Source organism: Microchirus variegatus (genome assembly GCF_963457635.1).
Source record: "Microchirus variegatus genome assembly, chromosome: 7".
Taxonomy (NCBI): domain Eukaryota; kingdom Metazoa; phylum Chordata; class Actinopteri; order Pleuronectiformes; family Soleidae; genus Microchirus; species Microchirus variegatus.
The window spans coordinates 2,070,132-2,086,942 of record NC_139808.1 but is presented as its reverse complement, the minus strand read 5'-3'; the positions used below and the strand labels follow the sequence as shown (position 1 = coordinate 2,086,942).

The following is a 16,811-nucleotide window of genomic DNA, read 5'->3' as shown; positions in this document are numbered from 1 at the left end:
GTTTCCATGAAGTATATTGAAAATAATTAATAGGTTAATAGATTTTTAACAACTTTCAAACTTGAATTTAAGGGCGTTTAGGAAATTTTAGAAGAATTTTAGACATTTTAAGGCCTTAAATTCAAATTATTCGATTTAAGACTTTTTAAGACCCTGCAGATACCCTGTTTTAATGTGTTCCTGGTAATCTCACTATGTTTCTGGGGTTATTGGGTTCTCTGTTTTTTTTGACACCGTCTTTGTTTTGAACTATTCAGAATAGCGTATCTCAAAATGACCTTTTTATCAACAGATGTGGGATGACTTGGCATAAAAAGTACCCTTAAATTCAATACAAGCACAATAGACCTGTTTTTTTACAGAATTACACAACCAAAAGGTCAGGAATGTCCATCCACTTTCCTATGACCCACAACCGAGAAAGCCTGAAATAAAATACATTTTCACTGAAACGTAAAGCAGAAAACACGGGTAAACAAAGCCGCAACGACGATGAAGTTCTTCTAAGATAACTTGATGGAAGCCAAAAATAGACGCCTCTGTCTGCAAATAATATATGTGAGGACATGGGAATGTAGAGCAGCCGCAGGAAGTTCAGCCAAGTCGAACCTGATAAGGAAGTCCAACCAAATCTCAAGTCTGATTGTGGTGGACTTCAGGGAGCGTAATCGTGCTATTTATTCCGAAACATTTGGGAGTTAGAGTGTGTAATCCTCAGTTTCAAGAGCTGCCCTGGAAGACAAACAATGCACCATTTTTTTGGAGACAGGAAGTTTGGCTCAGGCAAACTTCTCTACTCCCTGCAGTCTGCCACAAGAAATAAAAAGTGCAGAGCATTGGCTTCATTATCTGGCCACAATCCAAACGATGGAAACCTTTTTTTTTTTTTTTTACAACCTGCTGTGGCGAGAGGCCTGTCTCTTCAAAGGAAACTGGCTTTTCTTTCTTTTGAGGGCTTCAAAGTGAGCTGAAGCAGATGGATGATCTGTGTGGTCTTGTGTCATACTTTCATTCTTAATCCCTTTTTAGTTTGTGCTAGATTTCCTCTTTGACACTCAGGTTACTGTTTTTAAAAAGGCTTCACAGATCTGTTTAGTCCTCTATTAAGCCTTAAAGGCAAGCAAGATTATTAATGTCACTTCTCTATCTATCTATCTATCTATCTATCTATCTATCTATCTATCTATCTATCTATCTATCTATCTATCTATCTATCTATCTATCTATCTATCTATCTATCTATCTATCTATCTATCTATCTATCTATCTTGCTAGATAGCTTGTGAGCTACCAAGCAAGAATCCATCGATCTGTCAGCTAAGAGTTAGCTTAAAGTGAGCTAAAACAATTGCTATCTATCTATCTATCTATCTATCTATCTATCTATCTATCTATCTATCTATCTATCTATCTATCTATCTATCTATCTATCTATCTATCTATCTTGCTAGATAGCTTGTGAGCTACCAAGCAAGAATCCATCGATCTGTCAGCTAAGAGTTAGCTTAAAGTGAGCTAAAACAATTGCTTGCTTGCTTGCTTGCTTTTCATCTATCTATCTATCTATCTATCTATCTATCTATCTATCTATCTATCTATCTATCTATCTATCTATCTATCTATCTATCTATCTATCTATCTATCTATCTATCTATCTATCTATCTATCTATCTATCTTGCTAGTTAGCTTGTGAGCTACCAAGCTAGAAGTCTCTATTCTATCAGTTAAAGGTTAGCTTAAAGTTAGCTAAAACCATCTAAATTGTGTAGCCATAAACAGATCTATCTATCTATCGCATCTTTTTATGCAAATGACATAATTACGCATTGTTTAATAATTTAAGGAAGAGCTGGCACTTCACCTTCCTCAAAATTTTAAATATCTGTCACAAACACACATATATGGAGTAATGAAAAGGCAAAAACAACGCCTGAATTAAGCGGAAAAACCAATTTCCTCTCATGTCGACTTCATAAAAACGTCCTTACGTTGCGTCACAAAGTCGCCCGCAAACTCTTTATGTGACTGTTTGTGCCGCGTTTAATTACAAAGTAGTTAAAAATGGTCAAATGAAGGAAAAATAAAGGGCAGGGACGTCACACGATATATGGAGATTTCTTCTGGATTTGCAACGTTTTACATAAAAACAACTGTAAAAATGTTTAATTACACTCTGAAGAGTGAAACAACTGCAATTTCTGTTGTTGCTAAGATGAAAAACCCAAGGCAGACGGTCTGTGCTTTATACAGAGTGTTCATTTAAATAGTTGGATATGAAAAAGCACTTAGTCCTGATATCCTGATATGTTCCAGCACACTTTTAACTAAAGCACAAACAGCCGATTATCATGCGTTATCTCGTCGACTCTGGACTAAACCAACTAAAAATCATAGTAATAACACAGGTGTTTCCTGTTTTTTGGGGGGGGGGGGGTAAATTTGACAAACGTCAGGCCATTCTGATGCTGGTGAAGAGCAAACGATCCACAAGGAAAAGTGGGTTTCAGGGTTTTTTGGTCCTCGGTGAACATCTTCAGGACATGTTTGTTTGTGTTTTCCTGTTTTTGTCCTTTTCTTACAAAAGGACACTTGTACTGTCATAAAGGGTAAAAAAGTGCCCTTTGTGCTGCGTCATCTGCTTCCTGATCACTATTGATCAACAGTCTTTTCGGACTGCAGCGGCAAAACAGATGGCTGGGACCTCCAACTGCTCACTCTGGCCCTCTGCAATTGAGTGTTTAACACCCATGGGATCACACACTCTTACACAATGAATTCATAGAATAATGTATTTTTAAAAAAATGGGGGCAATTTGTACTCAAGGTGAATGATTAATGTAGGTTTTGAAGGACTTCTGATATACTGGCGGTGAAGGGTGGAGGAGGAGCAGGAGCGGCAGTTGGCTATAGTTTGCCGAAACACTTTTAAAAAAGGACCCAGTTTGACACAGAGTGAAATGGGCTCGTCGCAGCTGAAAGGCCCCCCCCCCCCCCCCATTGACGTGTAAAACAGCAAACAGAATCTCAATGTGATTGTCTTTCAAATGAGAAGATAACATCACTCCGCATGACTGAAAATGACCCGGGGCAGAAGGTCTGAGTCAATAAATTGCTCCTCTTACAAATGGGCCACTGACACGTTGGAGCCTGCAGAGACAAACACACTCAGCTTCTGATCGCTGTTGCACCAACGCTGCCATTAACTATCATTAAAGTTATTCAAAAAGATGCTAATGGCGAGGCGTGTGCCAGTGCTCCTATAACATGTTTCAGGTGCAATACAATTTGCGTATAGTGCAAAAAGGTTACAGTTACTGTACCACCCACATTTGGCTCTTACAAAATTAAGTGGTAACAATATAAACAACATTAAGGTGCAATGGCCACAAAAGGCTATTTTTGCAGAAATATAAGTAACAGTACCAATAATATTCAGGTACAACTGCTAAAGTTGGCTCTTAAAATATTCTGGTACATACATAGACCGCCTACAATTACAGCTGTACCAGTGTTTGCCAAAAAGGGAGACGCAAAGTATCACAAAGTGTCGCAAAGTGACACAAAGTGCCAGAAATAGGCGAAGCTATGGTTTTATTGGCTTTTTAATAATACATTAATTACTTATGGGTTAATGGGCCACAGGGCCGGTCCAAATTGCTTGAAGGGCCTGATCTGGCCCCCGGGCCTTAAGTTGAATAGCCTTGCTTTAGCCCATATTGGTGTGCAGAATGGAATATAACTATATATCAAATAATAGCTACAGTACTACATTTCGTTAGCCTAATAGCATAGTTGCCTAAGTCATATTAGAACATTTTTGGCAAAACATGAAAAAACTAATTTTTTAGCGAGCACACTGGTAAAGTTATGCAGATATCACTATTACCAAATAAAGTACTATTAGGCTAACGATTTACAAATGCATCACCGACTGCTTCAAATCAAAATTTGGTGTTTTATCCCAATTTGAACCATTGGATATCTGCTTTAACCAAAGGTCACACTCTTGTCGTGTGCTGTAACGCTGTATGAGGACATGTCCATGTGTTGGTCACTGGAGCAAATATGTAGGTCAACGCAATGTCCACGTTCTTATCAGCAGTTAATACGCCGTTACGTGATCAGACGTGTGACGATGTCGCTCACAGGGTATTGAACACTTAATGTAGCTCTGCATGGAATGTTTCTGTTTCTGTGATGAGTTCGGAGTCCGTGAGCCGTGAGGAAATTTAAAGGATTTAAACTTGGTAGTGATGGATATAATTAGCATAAAATCCACGCTAAACATGCCTCTGTGAGCCACTACAACCCTACAGCCAACTTCACATCACTAAAGTCAGGTAAAGTACTCACATATAGGTGTAACGCACCACCTGTGACATTATTACACATGGTGGCAGGTATATTAGTATTAAAAAAAAAAAAAAAAAAAACCCATCATAATTCATTTCCGAAGGTACAGTCGTTAAAGTTTTTTTAAATTAACGCAACCGATGAGAGAAGAATCTGGGCTCTAATAAGAGCATCTGTCATGTGTTTCTCATTAAAAACACTGTTTATGTGTGAGGTGAGGAGATGATCGAGAGGTTGAGATGAACCAAACAAACGCCTCTGGCTTTTTACTTTGGCTGAATAATCAGCAGATACACGTGTTTTACGAGCCGCGCCGCACACGATCGTCTGCTCTAACCTGTGTGGGTTTTTTTTAATCGTTTATATCGTCGATGACATAAATGGGAAGATAACGACAGAAAGGGGGGGAAGTAGAAGTAGAGAACAGCGTGCTTAATGACGACGACAACATAAGGTCACACACACAACACTACTTTGAAAAACAACTCTGGAAAAACAACAGAAGGCACGAGCCGTCTTTGTCGATCGCAGATTACATATTATCCCGTTAGCTCTATTCATGGCCGGGTCTTGAATTACAGACTTCACAATGCAGCTCCGTGCCACAGTTCCCTGAGGAGCACGGAGTCCAGGTTTGGATCGTGTTCACCTTGTTTCTTCACTGGCACAGTCCACACAGGCCAACGCGGATTTAACCACATCCAAGGCAAATCCTCCCCCCTTTAGTTGTTCTCTGTTATTTGTGTGACAGATGTGTGACCTCCAATTTTAGAAGTGCTCAAATCACCAATCGAGTAGTGGCAAGGTTTTGCTTTCTACATGTAAACCAACATCACCACTATATACACGAGTAAAAGTGACTGAATTGTTGCTCCTTCCAGATTTTACACTGCCGTTCAAATGTTTGGGGTCACTTTTACCTTATTTTTTCAATGAATATAACATTAAATGAATCAGAAATACAATCAACAATATACATTGTTAATGTGGTAAACGACTCTTCTAGCTGCAAACGTCTGGTTTTTAAAGGAATATGTACATAGGTGTATACACTCTTAGAAATAAGGGTTCCAAAAGGGTCCTTCTACAAGTGCTGAGGTTCTACCTGGAACCATTTGCTTCTGAAAAACCCTTTCCCGAAGAAAGCATTTTTCAAGGGTTCTTGGTGACACTAATGGTTCCAGCAAGAACCATTTTGATCCAGAGAACCCTTTAAAAGCCCTTTCCTGAATAAAGGGTTTCAAAAGGGTTCTTGGTAACAGTAAAGGCCACATTATACTTCTCCGACTGCGTATGCGTTATTCGTCTGTGTAACCACGGAGACGACTCGAGCCTTCATACTTCTGCGTCGTGGTGACGGATACCCGCTGCAATTTCCCGCCCGATCAGTAGGGGTCGCTGCACAAGGTTGTTGTGCTTCAGGCTACAGTGAGCAATGGCGTCCGAGAAAGAAAGAGAGAGAAAGACTGTTGTTGTTGAAACAGTGGCCGTTTCTCACTTTTCTGTGTGACGGAACGCAGTTTTAAGATAATTTGAGGCGAGAAATTGGCCATTTAGAGTCTAAACATGTGCTGTGTGTGTTAAGATATGAAGTATTTATAGTTTGGCAGCGACGTTGTCGGCGGTGATCAGCTCCGCCCTCTGTGGACGCTCGGTGCTCACTGTGAGCCGGCACAGAGCAGCGATATCTCGGCCTGTCCTGAGGACCAATCGCAGCCGTCTCCGTTGTCCCTTGACGGAGTGACGGACACTTAAAAATTATTTCGTGCAGTCGGAGACGACGCAGAGGCTCTTCGACAGTCTCTACCTACGCAGAGGACTTTACGCAGGAGTATAAATTGGGCTTAAGGGTTCCAGGTGGAACCGACGAGCCGAAGAACCTTATATGGTTCTACTTTGCACTTTTATTTCTAAGAGTGTAGAGGCCCGTTTCCAGCTACCACCTCTCCAGTGTTCTAATGGTACATTGTGTTTGCTAATGGCGTTAGAAGGCTATTGGATGATTAGAAAACCCTTGAAAACCCTTGTGCAATGATGTTAGCAGAGCTGAAAACCGTATTTTTAATCTTGTCAATGTCTTGACTATATTTTCGATTCATTTTGCAACTCTTTTGATGAATAAAAGTGTGACTTTTAATGGAAAAAACACAACAAAAATCGTAAAGGGGACCCCGACACTTTTGAACGGTAGTGCATTTTCCAAAACATAGAGTACAGAGCAGATAAACACAATCCCTGCCTTCCTCCTGGTGTATCTTCAGACTCTGTGGCCGAAATCTGGTTTTAATCCTCGGCTTCCTGTGACGGCAGGAAACAGCCGTCATTTCTGCAGGCAATTAACAAAGAGCCAGTGTGACCTCGCAGTGGCTTCCTCCAGTTTAAGGAGGTTTGCCTGCAGACGCTGGCTAATTCAATTACAGACCCCGAAAAAGGGCAAGTTAGGGAAGAGGTTTCGACTGTGGGAGTGAGTGTGAAAGGGCACAGAGTTAAGACCACAGTGTGGAGGATGTTTGCACAAACATAGAAAGAGGGAGTATCTCCACGACGAAGCAGGCGAGTAAAGACACTGCCAACTGGTATGTACTGAGTTCCCAAAGGGGATGAGGATGATGATGATGATGATAGAGGCTTTTAATACCCAGCTGAAACTTGTCCTCCTTTGTCCTGCCCACAGGGCTGATTTTCCCTCTGTTTTACTGACGCTGCAGCTCAGTTCCAGCTATAGCAGCAAAACTCTCGTTAATCTTTGCCGCTCTTGGGATAACCCTTTAATGTGTTGTGTGTGTGGCTGTTTTCTGCAATAACATGACTGTCTGCAAGAGAGCTGCAGTGGAACTTAGGCCTTACTAAGTCAGGCTTTCGCAATCCTGGTCTTGGGGCCTCACTGCCCTGTTCATGTTTAAAGCAGACCGGAAGTTCCTATTAACGCTGTTTTTTTGGTGTGTATCAGTGTCAATTTCCTTGTTTATGAAGCCCTGAAGGTTCGAAAACAAACAGTTCAGCCATTGCTGAGAACGCTGTGTTTTATTGTAATCTCGGGGCTCAACGAGATCTCTGAAAATCCCGTAATAGTTACATAAGCAGCGGTTCTCCTGAACAGCAGATCGTCCTGCTCCGGGCACTAGTCCGGGCACATCCGGTTGCGTACATTGAACCGCAGAAGAAGAATAGCGTCCTTTGTGGAGGTGTTTCACGAGCGACAGTGTCTTCTGACTCTGGGTCTGACTCCGGGTCAAAGGTCGTCAAAGGGACTGAGGCGGGGAGTCGTGAAGAAGCTATTTTTAAACACTGTTAAAACAATGTTTTGATAATGAGGAGCAGTGCATCCGCCGTTCCAGAGGGGGGCGCTGCGCTTCTGAGAACGGATGTGCTGGATAGTACTGGCCAATCACAAGACTCTGTCTTCTGGGGGTGAAAGTTCACTCTAGAAATCTCGCAGCAGAAAAACTCCGTCAGAAAAGAGGATTTCTTTCGGCTCGTTTACAGCAACTAGGAGGTTTTTGAGCATAAAAACAAGTTAATATATGTAAGTAGACCTCCATAACTAACATTTATGTGCAACAGGACCACTCTGTGTCACCTTTAAGGCCCACTTTACATTACGCTTTTCGCGAGAGCGGCGAAATTTCCCGCTGTCGGGACGCCACTGTCGCGACGTCTTTAGACACACCGCCCGGAAATCCGACAGGACACCCGCGGCGCTTACAACTTTCCTCTTTACTCGCTCGACTGTACGATCGTAGCCGGCCTCCCGCATCCGCTGTTGCATTTTTAGGTCGGCCATCTTGTTCCTGGATGACTGCAGCTTCTTCTTCTGGATCTCGTCCCTCCGACCAGATACTGATCAGGCACTTGGTTTTCGGAGGTGCTCCACGTACAGCGTCCAGCGCCCTCCTTCACCCCCGCCATTTTTTTTGGTCAACACACGCCTCTAAGCAGCATAGACCTCACGGGTCACATAAAATTATGTGGCGGGCCACATCTGGGCGTGTGTTAAAACACGTGTTTTAGATGTTTCCCTTCTTCTCCTCAGAGCTTGCTGAGGAGCAGGAAAACACCAAAGGCCTGATTTCCTGACAAACCACTTGCTAACTGTTTCTGTTTGAGGCGAACACGCTGATAAGACATAAGACTAATTATCGTAAAAGTGAGGGGATACTAAAGTAGGGCAGAAGTAGTTATATTGTTGTGATGGATACTAAATATACAGTACTGCACAGGCAGGGATCTGCAGAATTGGTTGATTATTATCTGGGTTAATAATTGTTGTTATTAAAATGTGTCATTTGTTGGTGCAGGTTTATATAACGGAAAAAAATGAATAATATAATTTGACTTTTATTTTCTTATTATTTTATCCACAAAAGGGCCAGAAAATATCCTGTGGGTAAAGTGTTTTTGCCCATTTTTCCCGAACTGAAATACATGCAGTTATTTACAATTTACTGCATGAAAAAATGGTTTTCTGACACACGGAATGAAGCAAAAGTGTGCAATATTCATGCTGTCCAATCAGCATCTTGATATGCCCACACCTGTGACGTGGGATGGATTATCTCAGTAAAGGAGAAGTGCTCACTAACACCGATTTAGACAAATTTGTGAACAATATTTTAGAGAAACGGTTATTTTGTGGGTATAGAAAATGTTATAGAAAATGTTTTACAGGCCGTTTTTTCCTCCTCTCTCAGAAACCGTTGGATTTTTAACGGTAATGCAAAGTGCGCTTGCGCAAATGTGGTCAGATATAAACATTGCCACGGCTTTGGTATGAGATGACAACAAGTTGTTATCCCTGTCAATAACTAATCTAATTCAGGTAATAACAAGATTTGGCACAGATTTTCTTGCAAGTACCTGTAGCCATTTTTGAGATTTTCTATATCTATAAGTGTTTGGGAAACATGTACCAACACGTGCTCCACAACACGTGTTACGTTAAATGTCCCCCAACTGAGGGCCGTCAAACACAGGGAGGGAAAATGACACTTGTGTTGAGCGCATGAGGACAAGCTCACAGTTGTTTACATATTTCTGCTTCAGCAGGGGAAGCCAGAGGAACTTCCTATTTTGGGAAACAGCTGTTTTAAAGCAACAGTTACTGGGAAATGTTTTTGGTGTGGTGGAGGAATGAGCTGCCACTTGTTTAGTTACAGTGTGCTCGGGCGGAAAAAGATCTTTGAATCAGTATCTAAGTGTGATTATTTCAACAGGAATTGTGGTAATTTTTAAAATCATTATTGTCATTTTCATTCAAAAAACACACTGTGTGGAATTGTGTATAGAATAAGATGTGAATAGGTGAAGACAATGATTCATTTTGACACCCATTTTTTTGAAAAAATTGGAGTAAACGCTTAGAAATAAAAGTGCTAAGTGGAACCATATAAGGTTCTTCGGCTTTTCCTCATAGGAGAACCCTTTTTGGCTCCAGGTGGAACCTATTTATAAAGGTTCTACCTGGAATCCTTTTGGAGGGTTCCACCAAGAACCCTTTTAAAACCAGAAAAGGGTTTTTAAAGGGTTCTCTGGATCAAAATGGTTCTTACTGGAACCATTAGTGTTACCAAGAACCATTGAAAAAAAACCTTTTTTCGGGAAAGGGTTTTTCAGAAGCAAATGGTTCCAGGTAGAACTTCAAAAGGACCCTTTTGGAACCCTTATTTCTAAGAGTGTAGGCCATATAGCGTTTTTTGATCTATAACATCTTTTCTAAAAGCCTCCAATCACAACAGCCATATGATATCAGTTGGTGCAGTTCAGGCTGGTGTCAAACATCTATAGAGTCGCTGTGACGACCCCGGTTCACGTGGAGACGAACCCTGGGCGGGGCCACCAGCGCTAACCCTGAGACGTAAAGTAAAGTGCGGTTACTCGATATAAATGAACTGAGACTGATCTCACGAACGCAGCGAGGTCCACGGTCGTCGAGGCAAAGTAAGCCGAGCTCTTGATAGTGCATGTCTGATCAGTGACGTTCAACAGCTGCACGTCTGCACGACCGCTTTGAAAGCCGTCCAATAAAAAGCCCTCTAATCTCGGCGAGATTAGAGCGATAACAGATTATTAATTACTCCCCGTTTTCTCATCTTTTGCCACTGTGAGCTCATTTCTACAACTTATAATCACTTTTTTTATTTACTTTTAACTTAAGACGCTGCGCCTTACGTTCAACTCGATATTATCCTTTCATTTTGATGAGATAACGGCGAGACTCAAAGAACATCAGAGATCCATGGAAAACACAAACATACATGTGTCGATACAGGTCACACAGGAAGTTAAAAAGAACAAGGGCCTGGGGCTTTTGACTGGAACATGATTACACAGCAACTCAACTAAAACTGAACTTCAGAGGTACTCGTATCAACATTGATACCTACGATGGAGTATTAGGGCCAAACTGAAAAGAAAAAAATATTTAATCTTTCGAGAATAAAGCCGTGATAATACGAGAAAAAAAGGCGTAATAATACGAGAATAAACTCATAAATTACGAGAATAAAGATGTAAATTACAAGAATAAAGTCGTAATCTTTCGAGAATAAAGTCGGGTAACGCTTTCTTTTACAGTCCCCTAATTACCTGGTATTTAGCTGGTAAATTCATGGTAACACTAAAGTGTTGCTAGGTAATTACCAAGGGTAATAAGATAAGTAAATACAGTGAAACCGTTGCCAAAATACTGGGTAATGCACGGTAATGTACTCGGTAAGTAAAGTAAAACTGTACTGTAAAAGAAAGCCAAGCTTGTTTCCATGTAATTACACACATTTTTAGGGTTAGGTTTGTTAGATTACCCCTTGGGTAAATAGCTAGTAATTAGGTACCTGCTTATTACCAGTTTATAACCCAATAATACACTTACATTTACCATAGTTTTGCCATAGTTTAGCTGTACATACCTTCTTATTAACAGCAGTAATAACACGCTATAATTAACTATATAGTTACCAGGTAAATGCCCAGTATTTTGGCAACAGTTTCACTGTATTTACTTTCTTATTACCATTGGTAATTACCTAGTAACACTTTGGTGTTACCATGAATTTACCAGCTAAATACCTGGTAATTAGGGGACTGTAAAAGAAAGCGTTACCTAAAGTCGTAATAATAATACGAGAATAAACTCAAATTACGAGAATAAAGATGTAAATTACGAGAGATAAAGTCGTAATCTTTCGGGAATAAAATTGTAATCGTTGAAGGATTAAGTCATAATATCTTTCGAGAATATACTCGTAGTATTATGAGAATAAAGACAAATTGTGAGAATAAAGTTGTAATTTTTTTTAGAATTACGTCGCAATCTTTCGAGAATTAAGTGGTAATATTACGGGAATAAAGTTGTGATCTTTCGAGAATATACTTGTAATATTACGAGAATAAACTCGTAAAAGTAAAGTAGTACTACTATGAGAATAAAGTCATAAAAGCATTTTGTGAAGGTATATTTTGGTTTTGCCTTCACAAATAAGGAAACATTATTGTTGTAGATACCAGTATCACATCAGTTTAAAACAGTTTAACAGCAGTTTTAACATTGCAATGTGTTTTAAATTGAACTGGAGAGGATTCAATTCAAAGATGTGGTCATTTTAACTCACCAATGTGTTGTATGAGTTACTACAGTTCAGGTGAGTTATGCTAACAACTATCTAAACTCAACCACTATTACTTTTATGGGCTCATAGTTCAGTACAGTTTGGAATCACTTTGATGTGAACGGCAAAAACATCATTTGTGTCATTCGATGCTGTTGTGGCTCACGCACACAACACAGGAAGACATCACCGGTGTGAGCTAATTTTGAAATTGAAAACTGACTTCAAAATGTCTTTGACTATCACAGGATCTCCCACTCGAATGGCTCAAAGGATTTGGCAGACAAACACCTCTCACTTTCTCTCATGCATTGCTCTCTTTCCCTCTTTGTGCCGGGTTTGATGTCCTGTCTGTTCTCTGCTGAACAGTGCAAGGCTGAAAAGCTGACGCTGCACTACGAGCCTCACTGGGGGAAAAAAAGGCCTGCGTTTGGAAAATCTTACGTCTACTAAATGATCCAGCAATGTTTCTCGCTTCAAGGAAACCATCGGAAATGATGCACGTGCATGGAAACGCTTTGATTTGAGCTCGCACATGACAACTGCAAGAACACGGGGGGTCTTTGTAGATAAGTAAGAGTGCATGCCAGGGACTTCACACGGAGAGTCACAGCTGCCTCTGTCATCATCGCGGCTTTTTACGCAGCTGCAGCGTTTCAGCCCTGTAACCGAAGCCGAAATCGGACCTACACTGTCTCGGAGACTCTGTCACTCCAACCTCACGTTCCTCCGGGACGGAGTTAGCCCACTCTGCGACCCCCATTGACCCCGTGTCTGTCAGAGGCTCAGTTCCCTGGGTTGGGAAAGTTGGGGTCTGATTCCCCTCCGAGGTGAGACATCGAGGGACAAGCGAGTGAGAGGACGGCAACGTTATTTGACTGGATACTGGATACCCTCTCAAATGTTGACCTAAGATGTGACCCCCGGGGGTGTGTTTTGTGGGTACTAGTCATTTTATGTTTGTGTTTTAAAGTGCCATACAGCATAAAAGACCATCCATCCATCGTCTACTGCTTTATCCTCTGCATGAAGGCCGCGGGTCACTGCAGCCAATCCCAGCTGACGTACATACACTACACTTCAAAAGTTTGGGCTCACTTAGAAATGTCCTTAATTTTGAAGGAAAAGCACTTTTTTTCTCAATGACTATAACATTAAAGGTGAAGTAAGTAGTTTATAGTGCCATCTAGAGGAGAGGCTGAAATTTACAACAAAGAACTGCCCCTCTGCTCACCCCCTCCCTTCCCTGAGCGCTACGGTGTCCTCAGCCGGTCAAATGTCGTCCTCGTCCTCTTTCTCCGTGTCAGCAGATGAGGTTCGTGAGGCGAGGGAGAGGGCGGAGCTACCGCGGCCGTAGCAGACGAAGCGGAGAGAGTGGAGGCGGGACTTCAGCTACAAGTAAAGAGACGCTTGATTTGTTCTCTCGCGTTTGTCCTTACAGGCTCCCGTAGAAACATGGCGTCTCTCTGCTAACAGTGGCTATGCAACCGCGGCCCGCGACCATGTTATTTTACATGACTTTTTGAAACACTACGAAAATGAAACACAAACTATTATACAGTGACTAGACAATGCAGGAGCACATCATATGTATAAAAAAGTGGATTTTGGGTCATATAAACCCATAAATACTACACAGTGCCCCTTTAAATTAATCATAAATACACTCTATACATTGTTAATGTGGTAAACGACTATTCTAGCTGCAAACGTCTGGTTTTTAATGGAATATGTACATAGGTGTATAGAGGCCCATTTCCATGTTCCGTGTTCTAATGGTACATTGTGTTTGCTAATCACGTTAGAAGGCTATTGGATGATTAGAAAACCCTTGTGCAATGATGTTAGCACAGCTGAAAACAGCTTTGCTGGTTCTTTGACGGGCAAGTGAGTTTGAAGAGCAAATTTTTAATCTCGTTAATGACTTGATTATATATTTTCTATTCATTTTGCAACTCTTTTGATGAATAAAAGTGTGACTTTTGATGGAAAACACAATTTAGCTCTGCATCTTTTTTGGTCTGTCGGAGGAAACCGGAGAAACCCAACCGCGACTGCGCTAACCACTGCGCCGCCGTGTGGCGCTCACAACAGACCGCGTTTGACCTTTTGAATAGAATGAGCTACTTTCATCCTGCTTTGAACTAAAGCTGCCTTAGTGCGACTTGATTTGTCCAAACACGGAGGCGGACGTCGGTGACTTATACGCGCTGAGATGGTACAAGGACCGTATTGAGCGAGCTAAAGACTCGGGATGAGAGTCTGAGATGGTCTCTCTCTACGCTGAGAGGCACTGATTCATGACTTAATGCTCTCCAGCAAAGAGGAAATAAGTCAACCCAGAAAGGACTCAACGGATTTATCCTCAGAGTAGAGAGGCTTAAATTATGAATGCACGTACAGTACGGCTCTGTCAGGCTGTATAAAGTGCCTCAGTCAGGTCTTTTAGGGAGAATGACTGCTCCATAGATCTCAACCCTAAAACCTCCCGTGATCGCTCAACTCGGAATAAAATCGCGGCTGTGCAAAAAGGGCTGTTACTCACTTGGAATTGCGCGGGCTTGTTGGGCTGAGTCAGAACAAAGTACTGAACGGCCAGGTTGATGTAGGTTGTGCGGTACGACGCGATGTTCTTGAGACCCAGCACCAGTTTGTACAACTCCAGGCACATCAGACCTGCCACTGCTGCTGTCGTGGTGGCAATCGCTGGGATGATGCGTCCGGCGATGCGTTTACTCTGTGAAAAGGGGGACAAAATAAAGATTTATTTCACAATATACAACAGGTACAGTATAAAAAATACACTAGGTTCAACATAGTAATCACTACAGTTGGTCATGTAATACTAAAGGGGACATTTTGCTGCACAAGGCAACTCATTTGACCTTTGACACTTAGCGTCTGTGTTTGTGCTTTGGTAAATATTGCATTTTTAAGTATGCTAATACTTATATACAGTATAATACAGTATAGACAGTAATTGTAGTTATTTTACAGCAGATCTTGCATCTATTAAAATGCATTTCATACAGTAGGAACTTACACATTTCTTTGCACAGCTCTTAAGTAGGTCTCACTAGTCAAGTTACTGTACTTTCACATAGAATTTTCACATATCTGTACTTTACTTTGTTATCTATATTTCTGGCAACTTTTACTTTAACTCCGCTACATTATAAATGTAGTATTAAAATGTGTACTTCTACTCTGATACATCTTCCTTACTACAAAATAAAAGTTAAGTTGGTGACTGAAGCCGGTTTGTTGTCGCTAGTTGTTTTTAGCGGCACTAGCTGTTAGCCGCTTAGCTGTTAGCGTAGATTTCAGCTCCTAGTGGACTTAAAACACACCGGCGGCTCGTTGTTTACCGTGTCTGACACCGAGGCTCTGGTCTCCGGTTTCCAGGTTTCAGCTCTTAGCCGTTAGCCGAGCGGCCGACCAATACTTTTACTTTTACTAATACTGAGTACATTTTCTATCAGAAAATTACTTTTGATAGTTAAGTACAGTAAATGTCAGGTGCTTTAAGTAATATTCTAAAAGGTGACTTTAACTTCAACCAATGTCATTTTCGGGGTAAGATACTTTTAAGGTACTTTTACTCAAGTATCGCTTTCAAGTACTGGTCAACAGAGCCCAACGGTGATAATGTTGTTCCCAAACGAGATGCAACACGTGGTCTCTGTATGATTAAGTTAACCCTCTTTTCTCCTCCCCTCACTCAGCAGTACCCGTCTCCCCCCCCACCCCCCCTCCTCCCATTTTTATTCTTTTGCTGTGTGTCTGCAGCAGCACTCTGGTACAAGGTCTGGCTCAGGTGTCGCCTCCCAGGCGACAGGTAAAGTGCCGTGATTAGTTTTGCTCCGGGAACAATGGGTGAGCCGGCCGTTACTGCGGCTCTGGGGCAGGTGTGTGCTGCAGCAACTCAAAACACAACCCCGAGGGAGGGGGAGGGGAGGGGGGGGGGGGCAGAGTGCAGTGTTTTTCTCTAATCTTCACCGCCTCCAATCTCTGACTCACTTTATATGATGTAAAGTAAATAAGAGGTACACTACAGTTCAATAGTTTGGGGTCACCTATAGAATTTTCGTAATAATTTTGCCCTTCAAACTTTGCTTTTGTCAAAAAAACAGCAAAACTGTTTCCAGCTGTGCTAACATCATTGCACAAGGGTTTTCTAATCATCCAATAGTCTTCTAACACCATTAGCAAACACAATGTACCATTAGAACAGTGTAAATGTGCCTCTATACACCTATGTACATATTCCATTAAAAACCAGACGTTTGCAGCTAGAATAGTCGTTTACAACATTAACAATGTATAGAGTGTATTTCTGATTCATTTAGTGTTATATTCATTGAAAAAAAGTGATTTTCCTTCAAAAATAAGGAAATTTCTAAGTGAGCCCAAACTTTTGAACGCTATTGTATTTGTAACCCTTAGCGCAGATTAGTGTTGTCAAACGTTGACGCGCCAACGGCGTTTCACAGTGTCAGCGTTAACGCGCGACGCGTTTTCATGGCGACTGACCGGAAAAAGTCGCGCGTGACATCATGTTACATACGTGACTCGCGATTGTTAAAATTAGTCTCTAAAGTAATGCTAAACTTTAAAAACAGACGCACACATACGCAGCGCACAAGTACGCTGGTTATTTGTAGCGCTGCTCTTTTCGTTTAATAAACAGACCGCTCCAGTTGGACTGTGGGCGCGCTAACCGGTGCTAAAAGGAGCTAATGCAGCTAACGGAGCTAACTGGTAAACGGTGCCTGGACTCCGGTGTCGCGGCACGCAAACATGACGTCGTTCGCGTCTTTTTCTGGTCAGTCGTCGTGGAAACGTGTTATGAG

General features: G+C 41.6%; 1 protein-coding gene across 2 annotated transcripts in view; it reads right to left on the bottom strand.

Moving 5' to 3' along the window:
- Nucleotides 1-16,811, bottom strand: part of uba7 (ubiquitin-like modifier activating enzyme 7) — a 54,942-nt gene that overhangs the window by 15,677 nt on the left and 22,454 nt on the right. For both annotated transcript variants that reach the window (XM_083891839.1, XM_083891840.1), the window contains one exon: nucleotides 14,504-14,695. In XM_083891839.1, the coding sequence (XP_083747965.1) occupies nucleotides 14,504-14,695 (192 nt within the window). The remainder of the gene's footprint in view (nucleotides 1-14,503; nucleotides 14,696-16,811) is intronic.